The sequence below is a fragment of the Monodelphis domestica genome, chromosome 4 (genome assembly GCF_027887165.1).
Source record: "Monodelphis domestica isolate mMonDom1 chromosome 4, mMonDom1.pri, whole genome shotgun sequence".
Taxonomy (NCBI): Eukaryota; Metazoa; Chordata; class Mammalia; order Didelphimorphia; family Didelphidae; genus Monodelphis; species Monodelphis domestica.
The window spans coordinates 308,858,431-308,876,058 of record NC_077230.1 but is presented as its reverse complement, the minus strand read 5'-3'; the positions used below and the strand labels follow the sequence as shown (position 1 = coordinate 308,876,058).

At 32.8% G+C, this 17,628-nt stretch overlaps 1 protein-coding gene across 9 annotated transcripts in view; it reads right to left on the bottom strand.

Annotated features, from left to right (window-relative positions):
* Positions 1-17,628, bottom strand: part of NBEA (neurobeachin) — an 829,579-nt gene that overhangs the window by 454,867 nt on the left and 357,084 nt on the right. For 6 of the 9 annotated variants that reach the window (XM_056794740.1, XM_056794741.1, XM_056794743.1 and 3 more), the window contains 2 exons: positions 7,833-7,987; positions 5,164-5,290 (listed from right to left, as the gene is read on the bottom strand). In XM_056794740.1, coding sequence (XP_056650718.1) covers positions 5,164-5,290; positions 7,833-7,987 — 282 coding nt within the window. The remainder of the gene's footprint in view (positions 1-5,163; positions 5,291-7,832; positions 7,988-17,628) is intronic. The other 3 variants (XM_056794742.1, XM_056794744.1, XM_056794745.1) reach the window with 1 other exon arrangement.

The following is a 17,628-nucleotide window of genomic DNA, read 5'->3' as shown; positions in this document are numbered from 1 at the left end:
TAGGAAGTAGATACTACCATTTTCCAGATGAGGAAACTGAGGCACCAAATAATTAAATTACTTGATCATGGTCAATTATTTAGTAACTGTTTGAAGCAGGATTGAGACTCAAGTTTCCTGAATGCAAGCTTTACACTATGCCAACTAGCTGTCTATATAATATAAATATATGAATGGGTATATATGAATTAATGTATATTCCTGTATAGATGAGTTTATGCATATTTATAAGTGTGAATTTGTGTGCATAGGGTAGATTCCTAATTATCAGTGTCTATAGTTTCCATTACTGATTAAAAAGTGAATATGGCTCCTTAATACAATCAGTATTCTTACAATAAGGAAGTATGTACTTAGTGATTACAAATTCATTTTAACACAAACTTTACTAAAGCATGGTTAAGGTAAATAAGTTTTTAAAAAAATCATGTTAAGCCAAATACAATACAGTTTTGGTCATCTATTTTGAACTACATATAAAAAGCATTTCTTTATACTAATTCAATATCTACAATAAGTATAAAATAAACCATGAGTAGAGAATCAAGGATCAATGAATCTGAGAGTTAGAATGTATCTCAAAGACCATCTAATCTAATATATATCTAACTAAGAATTCCACATAAATCACTGACAAGTGGATATTCTAGTCTATGTTTGAACACATTCTCTTTCCAGTCAATTAAAAGAGATTTTATTACTCCTGAAGACAGTGCATTCCACTTGTCTAAAACTCATTTTTTAAAAATATAAATGTCTTACAGTCACCTCTTCTCTCTACCCTTAATACTTTTTTGTAAGAAAAAACAGAATTAAGCTAAAACTAACACAATGGTTGTGGCTGACAAATTATGCCTCATTCCAGATTTATATTTCAACCATTTTCTGCTGAGAGAGATTTCTTTCTTAGATGAACTATTTCACTGTCAAGCTTCTAGAGAAATGATTGGTTGTTGTATTAATCAGCATTCTGATTTTTTTGGTATGGTTACTGCATGAACTTATCTTGATTTTGCTTACTTCACCTTGCATCGTACTTTATTTCCAAACTGTTCTATTCTTCTGATTTTTTGTTTCTTAATAATACAATAATATGCCATTACATTCTTATATTCTGATTTGTTTGGCCTTTGCCAAATCAGTGCATAGCCACTTATGTTTCCAGATTTTTTCTTATTATGAAAAGTAGAATTATAAAAAATTTTGCATGTGCAGAACATTCCCCTTCTCAAGAATTCTAACCAGTAAAAAGTTTTTTCTCATATTAAGCCTGAATTTGTTTCAGCACCTTAAGTACATATTTAGAGCTGAAAGGAAATTTTAAAATAATGTAGTCCAATCCCCACATTTTACACATAAGGAAATTAAGGCCTAGAGAAATTAAGTGAATTACCTCCTAGTCTCACAAGTAAGTAACACAGATAGGATTTAATCCAGGTGCTCTAACTAGAGATAAGAGTTGCTTCTAGCTCTTCCCCTGAAGCTAAATGGAACAAATTTAATCTTTTTTTTCCCATACGGTAGCTCTTTAAATACTAATCATCTTCTTTTTGCCAGGATAAATATCCCTAATCATTTCAAACAATCTTCATATAACAATCCCTCAGTTCTCTCATCAATCCTGGTCCTATTATCTGGAAATGTTCCAGGGTATTTCAAAATGTGTTGCCCAAAGCTAAAAAGGGTCCAGATGTGACCTTATGAAGGCAAATTATAGTCAGACAGCACTGGCCTCCTCGGTTCCTATCATTCTAGATACTATGCTCCTCTTACTGTAGTCTAGTTAGTATTAGTTTTGATGGGCTTTGTCCTACTGTATAAACATACTGATGTTCCAGTTTACTAAACAGCTGCCTTTTCCATCTTTTAAAAAATGAACAGTTTGTTTAGCAAGAGTCCACATTCTTCACTAATGAAATTGTTTTTTTAAACTCCTGAATAGATTTTTAATGCTTATCTTTATTAAATGTTATCTCATTAGATTGCAGATGGTCTAGCCTATCAAGATCTTATAGGATTCTGACTCTTGTCAGACAGTTTTCCTTCCCAGATATGAGCCACTGGAAAATTTGACTAATATACCATTTAAACCTATGTCCAAGTCATTGATAAAAGTGTTCATCAACACAAGTCCAGGAAAATATTTCCTATTATACTCCACTACAAACCTCTCTCTAGGTTGATATGGAATCACTAATGACTCCTTTTTGGGTATGGTCATTCATCCATTTCCCTATCTATCTAACCATCTAGTCACATATCTATCTATTCCCCAAAGACAGTGCTAAATCAAGTAAAACGTGGTTGAAGTATAGCATTCCCACAGAATGTTGATTGTGGATCCTGAGTTTGAATCCTGCCCATATCATTTAGTAGCTATGTGAACCTGGACAAATTATTGAACCTCTGTCTGTCTCAGTTTCCTCATCTGTAAAATGGAGATGATAACATTAGTACCTCCTTCCCAAGGGTAATAGTGAGGATAAAATGAGATTATACTTCCAAAATACTTTACAAGCCTTAAAGCACTATATAAATGCTAGTTCCTGGTGGCTCAGTAGATTAAGAGCCAGACCTAGAGAGAGGACATTTTGGGTTCAAATCTGACTTCAAATACTTAACTGTGTGGCCCTGGGCACGTAACTAAACTCCCATCCCCTAAGCTTATAGCACTCTTCTGCTTTGGAACCAATTCACAGTATTTATTAAAAGACAGAAAGTAAAGGTTTAAAATATATAAAAAAGGCGAGTTATTATTATCATTATTACTATTACTTAACTTTTAAAGAAATAAAATGTGATTAATCTGAAATTCCTAATAAAGTCATGCAGACTGCTGAATAATTACTTTCTCTCCCACATGTTCAATAATAATCCATTTAATTATATATATATATATATATATGTAATGTGTTTTGAAATTTTGCTAAGAAATTAAATCAATGTCATTGACCTTTTAGCTTTCAGACTACAAATCTTTTACTTTATAGACTATCAAGATATTTCCCTTTCTCCAGGCCCATAGTACTTCTTTCCATTATCTATGGTCTTGCAAAGACTTTTGACAGTGACTCAATAAATGTTCAGTGCCTTGAGATCAACTTACTTATCATCTCCTTATTTATCTTGGCTTTCAATTCTACCCATATTTTCACCTGGTTCTTTCCAGTCCAAATTCATTCTTCTTAATAATGAAAAAGGAAACAAAATAAAAATGAATAGTCCTTCTCAAGTCAAAATTTACAATTTATTTTAAAGTCAAAACAAAGGTTTATTTTTAGAATTCTTAAAATTTCATTTAAATGTGAAAAGTTTTATCCAGTTCAAATTATGTTCTAGATTATCAAAATTATTTGTTGTATCATTAGAGAAACAATTTATATGAAATATGAAATAATTTTAAAATGTTGGATGTTGGAGTGACTAGTCACTGAACATTTTACCATGTTATTGCTAGTGTCACATCACAATATGATTTTGGAAATATTTTATTTCAGCTTTACAACAGCGAATTCTAGCAACCAGAAAAAATTCAGAGAAGTGGGCAAAGAAGAATGGAAGAGGTAGAGTTCAGAATACATTACAATACAATACAAGGCCAGTATATTCAGCCAGTGCCACCGACTCGTATGAGTTCCCCAAGCAAGTGGAATGCAATTACTTGAGAATGTAAAGTTCAATGAAAATATGGCAGTCTTAAGAGGCAGGCTCAGGAAAGAGGCAGGATGGTATAAGACACTTGGAAAGAGTTGCTGACAAAAGCAGGAATACTTCTCTGACCAGAGTGCCTACATATTGGTACAGGGCTATGTGCAATACCTGGTACAACACCCATAGCATGTAAGTGCCCATCACTATGTTGGGGCCATGAAAGAGTTACCATGCTACTATACTAGTGTCCTGTGGTAAAGATTCACTATCCCTATGAAAATTACAGCTTACTTTTACCATGCTATAAAACACAACACAGTTAGCAGATTGATTAAAAATAAAATTGTCTCTGGTTTTAAGTAGTTTGGTAAAATGAATCTATTACATTTGTACTGTAATACCAAACATTATATTCCATGAGTTCAATTAACAGTCTGAAATGGTCATTTTACCTTTGTACACGTACCTTCCTTCTATATCTGTCTCATTAGTGTTAGCTGATAAGAATAATAAAAGGACTAGCTAAACCAGAAGTATATAAGATGTTAGTTTTTATAAAGCAAACAATTTAGAAATGAAAGTTCATGTGTAAAGGTTATCTATAACATGTCAGCAATACAATAAACATTTAGCACTCACCTTTTTGTATGTAGTGCACTGAATTTACATGAGAAATGATTCCCTTCCTTTGAGGAACTGACAGTCTAATAGTGATATAAAACACAGAGCTAGCTATAATTAACATCATATGAAAACTACAAAATGTCTAAGACATGGGATTCCAAGGTTGGATTCAATAGGCAAAGGAAAGAGAAGGATAATTGAAGCATAGAGAATATTTGAATAAAGAGGCAAAGTTAAGAGAACAAAATGCTTGTCCTGAGGCAAAGAGCTATCTAATGTGAGTGGCACACAGAAGGAATAGAGAGGATCAGTGGAAAATAAGGGTCAGAGAGTAGAAAGTTGACATATTGTATAGGTCTTGAATGCCAGTAAAGAAACTTATATATTGCTTGGGAGGCAATATGGGGTCCATGAATATATTTAAGTAAAAAAGCAACATGACTATATATATGGATAAAGAAAATTATTATGGCAGAGGCATGTAGGATTGTTTGAAAGAATGGAAGCAGGAATACCTGTAAAGAGGTAATGGTTCACACTTGTAATGAATATTTGTCCTTGAGTAATGGCTGTGAAAAGAGAGAAGATTGGGGGAAGATATTCAAGAAATGTTTTAAAGATATCAACTCAATAACTTGATGAGAGAGGTAGGGGTGAAGAGGATCACCTAGCTAGAACTATATGGCAAACTGAGAGGCCATCTAGTCCAATTCTCTCATTCTCCAGGTTGGGAAATTTCAACACTGGAAGGCTGTAGGAATTCCCAAATTTATTCAGGAAATGGTGAGAAGGAGTATCAAAAAAAGTCCCATATTTGCAAAAATGGGACAAATAAATAGTGTTAAGATTAAGTAAACGTTAAAAAAATGAGGCTTGCACCTTTCATACCTCATATTTTCAGCTGAATCCTCTGGCATTGGAGCCACAGTTTGAACAGCTGGGAGATTTTTGCTGGTAGCACCATTCACAAAACTAGAGGAGGAGGAGGAGGAAGATGACCCTGAATCCACTGCACCTGTTTACAAAACAATACTAATTTCAGTCTTAAAAATAAAGTTAGTTGTAGATTTAATAGAATAACTCTTATTTTTATGGCTCTTTTCTGGTTTTGAAAAAATTATCTCAATTAAAAAAAATTACAGTACTTTTTAAAAACAAAATAATTAGCCATTAGTACAATTTATAATTCATTCTAAATTTAAACAGCAATAGCTGCATTAATAATTTAATTGTTTTACATATCTGACTAGCAAAAACAAATGTTACAAGATGGGATATATTTTAACATAAAATGAAAGACAACATGAAAATAAAATTTAGCATGAGAATGATAAACTTTCAAAACAGTGCAAATTCTAAAGCAGGAAACTTCTCTTTTGTTGCTATGTTATAAAATACTTGCTTTTTTAAGTCTCTAAGTTTGGTCTACAAATATATTTCTGACTCTAAATTGTCTACCTTGCAGCCACAAGGAATCATAGTGAGAATGAATTTGCTTCAGCAATAGTGTGTTTGATTCAATATTTCTAAGATTTTTATATTGTTACTACACGTTTTCTTCCATGACAAAGTATTATTTCAGAACAAATTGTTAATGATATATTATAGATGCATAGTAAATAGAAGTGGAGTTGAGGGACATCTAGTGTCCTTTCTTATTATCAAATCATATACATATATGCACATATATATTGTATTTTCCAAAACAATAAACCATTGAGTTGGACTTATGATATAATATTTAATCAAAATTCCTCACTGCATCTTTAAAGAATATAGCTGGCAATTAAATTATGGAAAAATTGAATTAAGCATTTTATTCCTAAGGAATCTGTATATCTAAAAGTGATTACAGTAGGTTTTCTATAAAAACTAACTCAAGAGATAGAAAAGGATTGCGGACAAAATACTAGATTTCAAGTCAAAATACTCCAGTATAAATCTGACTCTGCCACCTACTGGGCAAGTCACTTAAGATTCTCTAGTCCTCTACTTTCTCATCTGTAAAATGAGTCTTGGTATGGATTGTAACAAAGGTTCTATCTAACTCTAAATCTTTATTCCAGTGAAACTCCTTCAACTCTTATTCATTTCTTGAATAGAAACTAACTTTATGGAAAATATCAGGATGTCTTTCCTAAGGCCCATAAAAATATTTTTTTCAGGATTTGTCAATCAAAAAAAGATTTAGATAAAAATAATTGTTAACTAAATCAGCAGTATGGAATATGTCCAAATTTTCTTTACTATTTTGACATATTAAAAAGGATCCATACTGGGTATATGGTTTTAGTAAAGGGCATTAAAATGTGCTCTTTTATAGTAAGAATAGTGGAGAAAAGAATAAGGAATTGAAGCTGATGAAAGAAGGCTTTGGAATAAATTTGCAGACAGGTCAGATGTTTAAAAAAAGAAAAATAAGCTACAAAATAGATAAATCCCAAATGGCAGATCATTCCTTTATACCAGGTCAAAAAGAGAGTTCATTGTTGTGGATATAATTAAGCTTGATAAAATTAGGAGTACTTTCTCCACTAACTAGTCCCATAAATATGTTGTGGATGGTTTGTCAGACTCAGAGATAGGATGATAAACAAGATACAGAAAGCACAAAATTAATCAAAATGGGAAGGGTTTAAGTAATGATGATAGATGGAAAAGTTTAAGGCTATACAGTTTGGAGAAGAGAAGGCTACTATAGTCAGGGAAGGAAAGGCAGGGATCATCTTGCGTTGTATAAATACCTAAAAGGGAATCACAAAGATTTGGGTAAGGATTTATTTGAACTAAGCATCAACAGGAACATTCCTGGAAATTAAAAAAAAAAGTTAACTTCAGCAGGGCTTTAAAAATTAATGATGCTGAATTTTCTGTGGTAAAGAGTCTTTTGGAAAAGGCAGCCAATGACCTAGACAGCAATATAATCTCAAACTTTAGATTAATTCAATGCCAGAATAAAGACTACTCTTTTTAACAAACACTATTCATCAATTTTTAATATAAATTTGAATGCATTTGATGAGTATATTGCCGGAACCTTAAGGGAATATTGGCATTTCTTAGAGGACTCAACAGAGACCACCTATTAGGACTGAATTATCTATCTACATATAGATATCGATAGACAGATAATCTCAAAACCATTTTCTGTCAATGAAAAGTACTCAAGTGCTGACTAATAGTAGAATATACTATAATTTCCTGATATAATCCCCACTTACACAATGCTGTCTTAAATGTTCAAATTCCTTATTGCTTTTGTAGCCCATATATCTTTCAATATGTATATTTCCCTTTGGAAATAAATGGCAGTCACTGTTCTGAGAGATAAATGGGGAGTGGAGGGAAAAAAATGCAAGTGTGGACTTTAAAATAGTAAGCAGAGCATTCTAAAATTGCAGGCAAATTCCCCCCAATACTACCAATTTTGACTCCCAGAAAAGTCAATAGTCTTAACTATTCAAGGTGTTTATTATTAAATAGAAAAAAAAAGAAAAAAAGAAGAAAGAAAACAGAAAGCAAAAGATGAGGGTCACAAAAATATTTAAGGACAATACCTGTTGTATTAATCATACTTTTTGGTGTAGCTCCAGTGGCAGCAAATATATTAGGTGTACTGCCTGTGGGCAGCCCACTTCCAGCAGTAGCAGCGCCAACAGTGGTGACAGCCAGACTACCAGGAGGAGCCTTCTTCACAGGAACTACAACACTCCTACAAAGAAAGAAGTAATGATGAAATTTATATTGGACATAAGTTCTACATGTGCACCTGGCAACACATCAAAAAAGCTTGTCTATAAATTTATAAACCTACCTGTATGATGAGTAGAATGTTAAAGGTACTATATCTAAAGGAATGTGGTTAACTATTCATTATGTTCAACGAGGAAAAGTTATGTGTGGTAGATGGTTTTCAAATCTTTGAAAAGAAGTCATATGACCTTTAGAAAGAAATCTATACATACTAAAAAAAGTGTGCTCAACGCAGCAGATTCTTATCTACTAACATAGAGATTTTCTTAAAAGTGTACACAAAACACCATCCCTGTGATGTACATGTATATATAAAACTACCAAAACCAAACAAAAATACTGTTAGGTTTTTGTTTCAAGAAAAAAAAAAGACACATAAGTGCATATTAAGCAGCTCCTACTTTTCATTTATCTGCTCTCCTTGGGTTACTAATAACGGTCTCTTAATTGGCAAATCTAATGACTCAGTTCTCATTCTTTTGCTTGGGCCTCTCTGTTGCCTTTGTTACTGTTGATCGCCCTTTTCTCTTTGATAATTTCTTCTTTTTAGATTTTTGAGACCCTACTCCCTCCTAGTTTTACAATTTATCTAACTATTCCTTTTTCTTCTCCTTTGTTGGCTCTTCATCCAGGTCCAGATCACTAACCATAGTTGTCCTACAAAGTGGGCTCTTCACTTGTTTTTCCCTATCCTTTTTTGCTTGGTGATCTCATTAGTTCCCATGGTTTCCATGACAATCACTATATGGAAGGATTCCCAAATCAAATTAGTCAGCTCTACCCTCTCTTCTGATTTCCACTCTCCTGTCTCCAGCCTCAAACATCTTGAACTGGATGTCCTAAAGACACTGCAAACTCAACATGTCCAAAACTAAACTCAGCTTTTCCCCCAAAGTTTCTCCCCTTCCAAAATTTTGTTATTATTATTGAAGCCATCACTATCTGCCCGGTAATGGGTAAGCTCCCCAGGTTTACAACCTAAGTGCCTTCCTTGGCTCCTCACTCTCACTCTCCTTGTTCAATCTGTTGCCAAGGTCTAGAGATTTCATTTGTAGAATTTCTCAAAAACAAACAAACAAACAAAAAAAAAAACCCAACCCTTCTCTCTTTTGATATTGTCACCACCTTATTCCAGGACCTTTTCTCTGAGCTATTGCAATACCTGTATTTGGATCTCCCTGCCACAAGTTTCTCCCCATTCCAGTCTGTCTTTCAACTCAACCAGCAAAGTGATTTTCCTAAAATACACATCCAGCTATGTCACTTCTCCCTCTAAATAAGCTTTAGTAGCTCCCTATCACTTTGAGGATCAAAGAGAAAATTTTGTTTGGCATTCAAAGTCCTTCACAAACCTACTCCCTTCTGCCATCTTTCTAATTTTCTTATTCTTTACACTTGTCCACCAAAAAAATGCATACTCCCAGGCACATAAGTAGCACAATGGATAAAATGCAAATCTTAGCTAAGGCTAAAGTCTCAGATTTTAATAGCTGTGTGAACCTGAACAAGTCATTTAACCTCTGTTTGCCTCACTTTCCTCAACTGTTAAATGGGGATAATAGCACCTACCTCACAGGGTTGTTATGAGACAATATTTTAAAAGCACTTAGCAAAGAGCTTTTGACACATAGTAGGCATTTATTAAATTGTTCCTTATCCATCGTTCCTTCCTTCAATACTGGCTTTCTTTGTACTCCTCAAACAAAATACATTTGCATAGAGTAGCTATCATGTACAGAATATTTCCCAATTCATCTCCACCTCCTGGCTTCCTTAAAGTTATAGCCAAAATACCACCTCTACAGGGAATCTTTCCCAAGCATTCTTAAATCTAGTACCTTCTCTCTGCTAATTATTTATTATTCTTGCATACATCTTGTTTGCACATAGTTGCTTGTGTTCTGTCTCACCCAACCCCACTAGATAGTGAGCTCTTTGTGGACAAAGACTATCTTCCGCATTTCCTTGTATTCCCTGCACTTAGCACATTGCCTAGCACATAGGATGTGTTTATAGAAATGTGGACTGATTGATTAAAAACAGCTACTTTATTTTCTAAAAAAAGGGGCTTACAAAAAATATATGGCATTATAATGGTATAAAAAGTCCTGAAAAATGCAATAATTAAGATCCTTCATGAGATACTTGGACTTAATTCAACAATCCTTTAAAATCTCAATTCCTTGAATGAGAGCTTTCAACTTTTTTTGAAGTTCCTTAGAAACTCTGGTATGTTTCTCAGAGAAAAAAAAAGTTCTGATTTCCATATTTTATTAAGCTTAACAATGAATAAATGACAATGAGAAAACAGTCTTTTGATTATTATTCATGACTAAATTCTAAATTATCTAGGAATATAAACATACACATAGTTATCAATTGTAAGCAGTCACAGTCTTATGAAAAATTTAGTCTTATAAGCCAGATTTAATCAATATTTGTCAGAATTTTTAAACTTTAATTTACTATTAGGAAAATATTAGCACTAAAATTGTACTTAATAATGAGAAAAATATTTAAATAGTCAATGCTTCTTTGCAACTTAAAAGCAGTTACAAAGGTAATTTAGAAAGTCAAAAGGTATGCAGTTTTACCATATTTTACCAAATGAAACTACAGATTTCTCTTTTAGAGTAACTGCAATCATGATGTTCATAATCACATTCTAAAATCAAACTACTGCAGAAATTCAATGTTTTATTCAAATGCTACAAAGCAATTGAATAAATGTTTACTTTGCAACTCCAATGTTCTTGTGGAAATTACTATGCTGATGGTTCAAATGACCTTTTAATTATCAAAGGTAATTTTCACTACTTGTTTCAATGAAATCATATTTAATCCCAATTATAATGAAATGGGTAACTTTCTCTTCCCTGTACTCTTGACTCTTTTTCTGAACACCATTTTCAAACATTTTTCTTAAGTCTGTTTACCTATCCAAATGCTATTTTGCAAAAATTCATAAAACTTCAATTCAATTACTTATAAGCATCAAGTGCACAAGCACTGGGGATATACATTTGGAAAGAGACATGTTTTCTGGCCTCAAAGACATAACTATTTTCCTGGAGGTGGAAGAGTCAGGAGAACAGCATGTACATAGGTAAGTATATTAAAAGTTAAAATGATATGAGGTAAAAGGAGAAATTTTGACAAAATGCATTAGAAATATCTAAGGAACCAGAGGAGACTCAGGGAAAACAGAGAAGGCTATACAGAAGGAATGACACAAACTGATCCTTGAAGGTGAAATTTTGAAAAGGAAAGATGAGAAGGCAGTATATAGGGACAGCAGCTATACAGGATCTAGGAGCAATAATAAAGAAATTCAAACTCTATTCACAAAGGTCTCACATTGTAATGAGGAGAAAAAAGACAGAAGATTTCAGCTACAAGTAAAATGGAAAGACTTCACAATTCTTAGATTGCAGTAGCAAATCAGATGGTATTGAAGCTTTTTAAATGTTATTTCCATTGATAAGACATTAATTTTATATGGTTAAAACTTTGACATTGCAAAGGATTCTGATGCTGAGAACTTTTGAATTGGATTTTTTAGAAGCAAAAGCTGCTAATGGGGCTATATCTGTTTTCTATATTTATCAGATCCCTGTAAGCAGAATATTATTCCAAAAGGCTTAGTATAGTTTTAAACTGTTGAAGCTATTTTATTAAAATTTGAAACTTCACTAAATTTTTTTGAATATGCTTCTTATCTAGGAGTGGTACCTTCTTTGAGTGGAGGATATCAGACTCTTATCAGAGATTTGATATAAAAATTTCTTTTCTAGTTGATATCTTTCCTTATTTTAGTTGCAATAATTTTCTCTTATATAAAAGTCTTTCAAGTTAATATAATTTGTTTTATTTTATCTTTTGTGATGAGTTTTCTCTCTGGTTCAGTTAAGAATTCTCCACTGGCTAGAGATAATGAAAGGTTCTTGTTTAATTATTTTTATGTTGTGTGAAGAATGAATCAAACTCTCTTTGTCTACCAATCAGCAACTTTTAAGTTAATCAATCAAAAACTTAAGTACCCTACTTAGTACTATACCAGTCACTAAGTATAAGAGTTCACAAGTCACTTGCTAGAGTTGGTGACAATTCTAGAGGCCACTGTCCAACCCCTGTGCAGTGCTAGGCAAATTGAAAGATTGTGATCAGTTCCTGTAAAGTGGGGGAGTGACAAGAAATGTTGAGAAAACTACTTTAAAAAGGTCAGCTGGAGAATTCAGTCATTTTCTCTACATTAGTGAGCCAGACTGGAGGAGGAGACCTTTTCCCTGGATCCTGCTTCAGCTTGCCATAGTGAGTGGAGTGATTCTTTCCTTGGTTCTTTGGTGAGGAGACCCTCTCTGCTCATTGGAGCTTCGGTGGGATATTCCCTTCACCATGAGTTCTGGGGAGATTCTTGGCAGTCTTAGTCTTGTGTGCATAGAGGGTTCTCAGAAGATTCTTCAGTGTCTCCTGCCTCTTCAGATTTTGGCTCCCTAATTAGGACTTTGAACTCATGAGATTTGCATTTGTGGTCTGGGGAGACATTAGGATTAAACTCGGTATTTGTAGCTAGGCAGTACTTTCTGTCTTTATCTACATTTTTCCACTTTTACTCTTTCTACCTTTTAGTAAATAAAACTGCTAAAAGTCATTTTGACTTAAGCTGTATATTTTTAAATCAGTGACCACAATATTACTTTAGAATTTTCATATTTAGAAGACAATCAAATTTAAATTCTTATAGATGCTAACTTTAATGTTCAGCATATGGATTTATTTTGAACTTATTGTGGAATAAGGTGTAAGACATAGGTCTAAAACTTAATTTCCTCTAAATTATTTTCCAGTAGTTTTTATAAAAGAGATGTTTCTTTAACATGTAATTAATGTACTCAAGTTAATGATTCAATTTTTTTTAATGAACTCTTATGTTCTGAATACAGTAACCCTTATTTTTTAGCCTGTTTAAAATACCTTTGATGATTATTTCTTTTTTAAAAAGTTTTTTATTGTCAGGTGAAGCACCATTGGTCATTGTTGTAAGAGGACACTCATACAGATTCAAAACCCCCAAATAAAACTGTAAATACAATGATGTGAAATATTACTCCAACAGATCTTTTTCTGGAGTTAGATAGCATTGTCCCAGATCACTGCATTGCTGAGAGTATCCAACTTTTTACAGGTAATCATCATCTAATATTGCTTTTATGGTGCACAATATTCTCCCAGTTCTGCTTATTTCACTCTGCATGATCACTATTTCTTAAGAAATAAAAAGGAGCCTTATATAGGAAATTGCTCCTTTACTCTCCCTTTTCTTGGTATTTTCCTGGAGATGTGAGACCTTTGTTCATGTTTGAAGAAATTGCTATTATTTGATCCTTCTCTACAAAGTATCCTTTTGTCAGTTTATTAACACTAAACCTATGTATTATTTAGGTAGTTTCTTAATTTTTATTATACTGATGAAATTCAATTAGGAGCAATGAATATTTCACCAATTACTTATTTTTTAAGCAATTGTATTTTCAAAAGCTTTTAGTGTATATGAGTAGTCAGCTCTCAGATATCTAGTATTTTGTAGCCATTTTTAAGAAAATATTTTATAATTTCCTCTGAAAATTTATTATAGTATTAAAAAACTGTTGATTTTTGTAGATTTAATTTGTATCTTTACTAAAGGTATTAATTATGTTAGTATGATTATCTGCTGAGTCTTTGAGGTGTGCTAAGTAAATCAGGTTGTGAGCAAAGAAGGGTAATATTTTATCTTTCGGGGGGTATAGTATGCATTAACTTACTGCTATTACTAGCATTTTTAAGACTATGCCAAAGGATAGTGTAAATGGAAGCAAACTCTGCTTTAGATCTATTATTTATTGTAAAGCTTCTAGTGTTTCCCCTATTGCAAATAATGCTAGCTTTAAATTTTGAAATACAACATATTTTATTAAAAGAGTCCTTCTGTACTTAGGTGTAGGTTTCTTTTGCTTAGAATCAATGAGTGTTATACTTTGCCAAAGGTTTTTTAAAAAATCTATTGATATAATAACGTGACTTAGGAAGTTTGTTTTTAATATAATTATGTTAGTTGTTTTTATGATGTTGAACCATTATTGATTGTTGGTTAGATGGCAAAAGTAGATAGAATGCCAGGCCTGAAGTTAGGAAGAACTGAGTCCAAATTTGACTTACTAGCTTTTTTGACGGGACTATATTTTTAAAAGTTTGCATCAATCACAGGATTCCTCAACATGTAAGTTCACATTTGTCATGGTGATCCCCTAAGAGTCCCTCATGCTCATCTCACATTCATGTCTTGTTCTTCTCTTTGTCTATAAATATTCAACCAATTCAAGGCTCATATCAATCATTTATGAAACCTTTCTCTGACAAATTTAATCAATACTGATACATCTTTTTTTCCACAACCTATTGAATTTATTTTCAATATCAAACATTTGAACACTTTAGGAATATTGCCCTATAGCTGTTTCATCAGACTACCTTTTTCTAGATATTTTAAAAGGCTGTCAGATGTCTCCACAATGATGAGATTGAAGGTCCATCAAAATATTTAAGTATGACATAAACTATACAAATAAATAAGAAATTATTTCTTTTGCCAGGTACAAAAGGCTTAGATGGAAAATATATAATGACCTTGACCTTAAAGTGTCACATTATGTTTAGATAGGGTCCTATTTAAATATCATTTAGAAATGAGAATTAGGAGGGACTTTAGATATTACTTAGATGATATGTATATATATAAGCTTTCATAAACATGAAACAATGCATAAATATTCATAATTATCACTACTTTAGAATGTTTCATTCCTATTCTATTTTAGAAGATCTGGGCCATTTCACTACTACTTTCACTACCATCATCACCACCATCACAACTCTTCCTCCTCCCACCAACATCACCAATAATGATAATAATAATAATATTTATAGAGTAATTTAAGATTTGTGAAATGTTTTCCCATGTATCATCTCATTTAATCTTCATAAAACCCTGGGAAGTTGCTGGTATTATCATTATTCTCATTTTACATGTAAAGAAATAGAGGCAAAATGAAGTTAAGTGATTTGCTTGGGATCACATAGCTAGTATATATTCAAAGCTAAATGCAAACACAGATTGTTCCAATTTGGGAGTCTAGCTGTCTATCCTGCCAGATACTGATTCACTAACCTGCCAGAACACAGTGTCAATTGAAAATCTCGTGATGAACTACATATAGTAGAAATATATTTTTGCAGACTAACTAGGCTAATTTAAAAAGATCATGATAGATGATTAGAAATTATTTACCTAATTTTTTCTACATTAAAATACTGCTTCATGGTAATCCATTTCCAAACCATACATACTGCCACTGTCAAAGTTAATCTATTTGATCAAACCCAAGCTATGCTTTTATATACCAATAATCAAATTGGTACTTCAATATTAATTGAGTTAAAAATCATTAAGATAATTCAGAAACATCTAAGTTGCAATCTCAAAAAGATGTATGGTTTTTTCCTTAAATCTTATTTGATACTGTTGTGCTTTAGTAATTTTCAGATGTCTGAGTATCAGTGACCCAATTGGGGGTTTTCTTGGCAAAGATACCAGGTTACCATTTCCTTCTCTAGCTTATTTTATAGATGAGGAAAAATAAGGCATATAGGGTTAAGTGACTTGCTAAGGGTCACAAAGCTATTAAATGTCTGAAACCAGATTTGAATTCTGGTCTTTCTGATTCCAGGACTGGCATTCTTCTCCACTGGACCAGTTAATTGCCTTCATTTGATACTAGCAGCCTAAAAATTCCAAGTAAAAAGTACTTTGGAGATTTAATAGTAAATTGACTAGGTCACATACTGGTCTTATAAGATTCATTTGAAGAAGAAACTAAATGCTTTTATGCTTAGGAACTTCTCACATCTGTGTAACTTGCTCAAAGTAAACCATCAGATGTGTGTGTGTGTGTGTGTGTGTGTGTGTGTGTGTGTGGTGTGCACTTGTTTCTCTGCAAAATTTATCTTTTGTTAAAAGTAATAGAAGCATGTATTGAGAGCCAGGCCTAGACACAGGAGGTCCTAGGTTCAAATCTGGCCTCAGACACTTCCCAGCTGTGTGACCCTGGGCAATTCACTTAACCCCCATTGCCTAGCCCTTACCAATCTTCTGCTTTGAAACCAATACACAGTATTGATTCCAAGATGGAAGGTAAGGGTTTTAAAAAAAAGTAATAGAAGCAATCGAATCTAACTTAATACCTAAATGTTACAAATATATAAAAATATCTTCATAACAAGTCTACTTGTTACCTGAGTGTCCTAGATAATATGCTTTTCCATACACTGTCCTGTCTTCTCTTTCTATCTAAATCCTTTCTACTCTTGAAGGTTCTACTAAAATTACAATTCTGTAAAGTCTTTCCTGTCCCTGGCAGAAATGATCCTAAAAAAGTCATTTAATCTGATAACTTTTTATCTGGACTCATCATTTGGCATTTTTCTATTGATTTGGAATGTTAGTTTTCAACTGTTGTTCATTTAGTCATATCTGATTCATTGTCTTGTGGATCATACTGCCCATGGGTTTCCTTGGTACTGAGGTATTTTGTGATTTCCTTCTCCAGTTGATTAAGGCAAACAAGAAGCTAAGTGACTTGCTTTGAGTAACAGAGCTAGTTTCTGGGGATGGTTTTAAATTCAGGTCTTCTTGACTCTAGGGCCAGGATCTAGTTTTCAGTTGAGGAATTGAAAACTACTTCCAAAACACTCTCTACTAAGTGACCTTTTGGTTTAAAAAAGATTGGAGTGAATTTTAATATACCTGTTATTGGTTATATATTGCATCGATCAAAGTTCTGGCCAACTCCAAACATAACACTTTTCATTCTAAATCAGATATCTTCACTAGTTATCAATTACCTTTTGGGTAGAGTTGACCAATATAAAGTCAGATATTTTAGTAAAAGAGGAGAAGGTAAAGTGAATAAACATTTATATAGCACCTAATATTGTATTAATTTTTATTAATTAATTTGCTAGTTAATGTGCTAAGTGCTTTTTTTTAACAAGTATCACTTTATTTGATCCTTATTACTAAACTCAAAATAAATGTCTTATCCAGGGTCACACAGCTGTTATCTGATGCTGGAGTTGAACTCAGGTCTTCCTGCCCACAGGTCTAGGTTTCCATCCAGTAAGCCATGAGCTGTCTCTAAAGGTCCCATATACAACCAAGAAATATTTATACTACTTCCTCTTTCTAACCAGGAATTTCCAGGAACTTATAAACTAATTTTTAAAAGTTTCTAATTATCTGATTTCCCTCTCTTTAGAGCATCAAAATACAATAAAACAACTCCCAGGTCCTCTGCATGACTTGTTAACTTTCTGTAATAACCCTTGAGGACCTTAGAGATCTGAAAGGCTATTTTTACCTTTGTACCTTTTTAGCATGCAAATAACTAATATTTGCATGGTCCATCATCTCTGTCCCATAGAAACTATATTCAGTTTTGTTGGAAAGAGTATTTTTTGGTTTTAAGCTTTTATCTTCTTTATTTTGAACCTTTATATATCAAA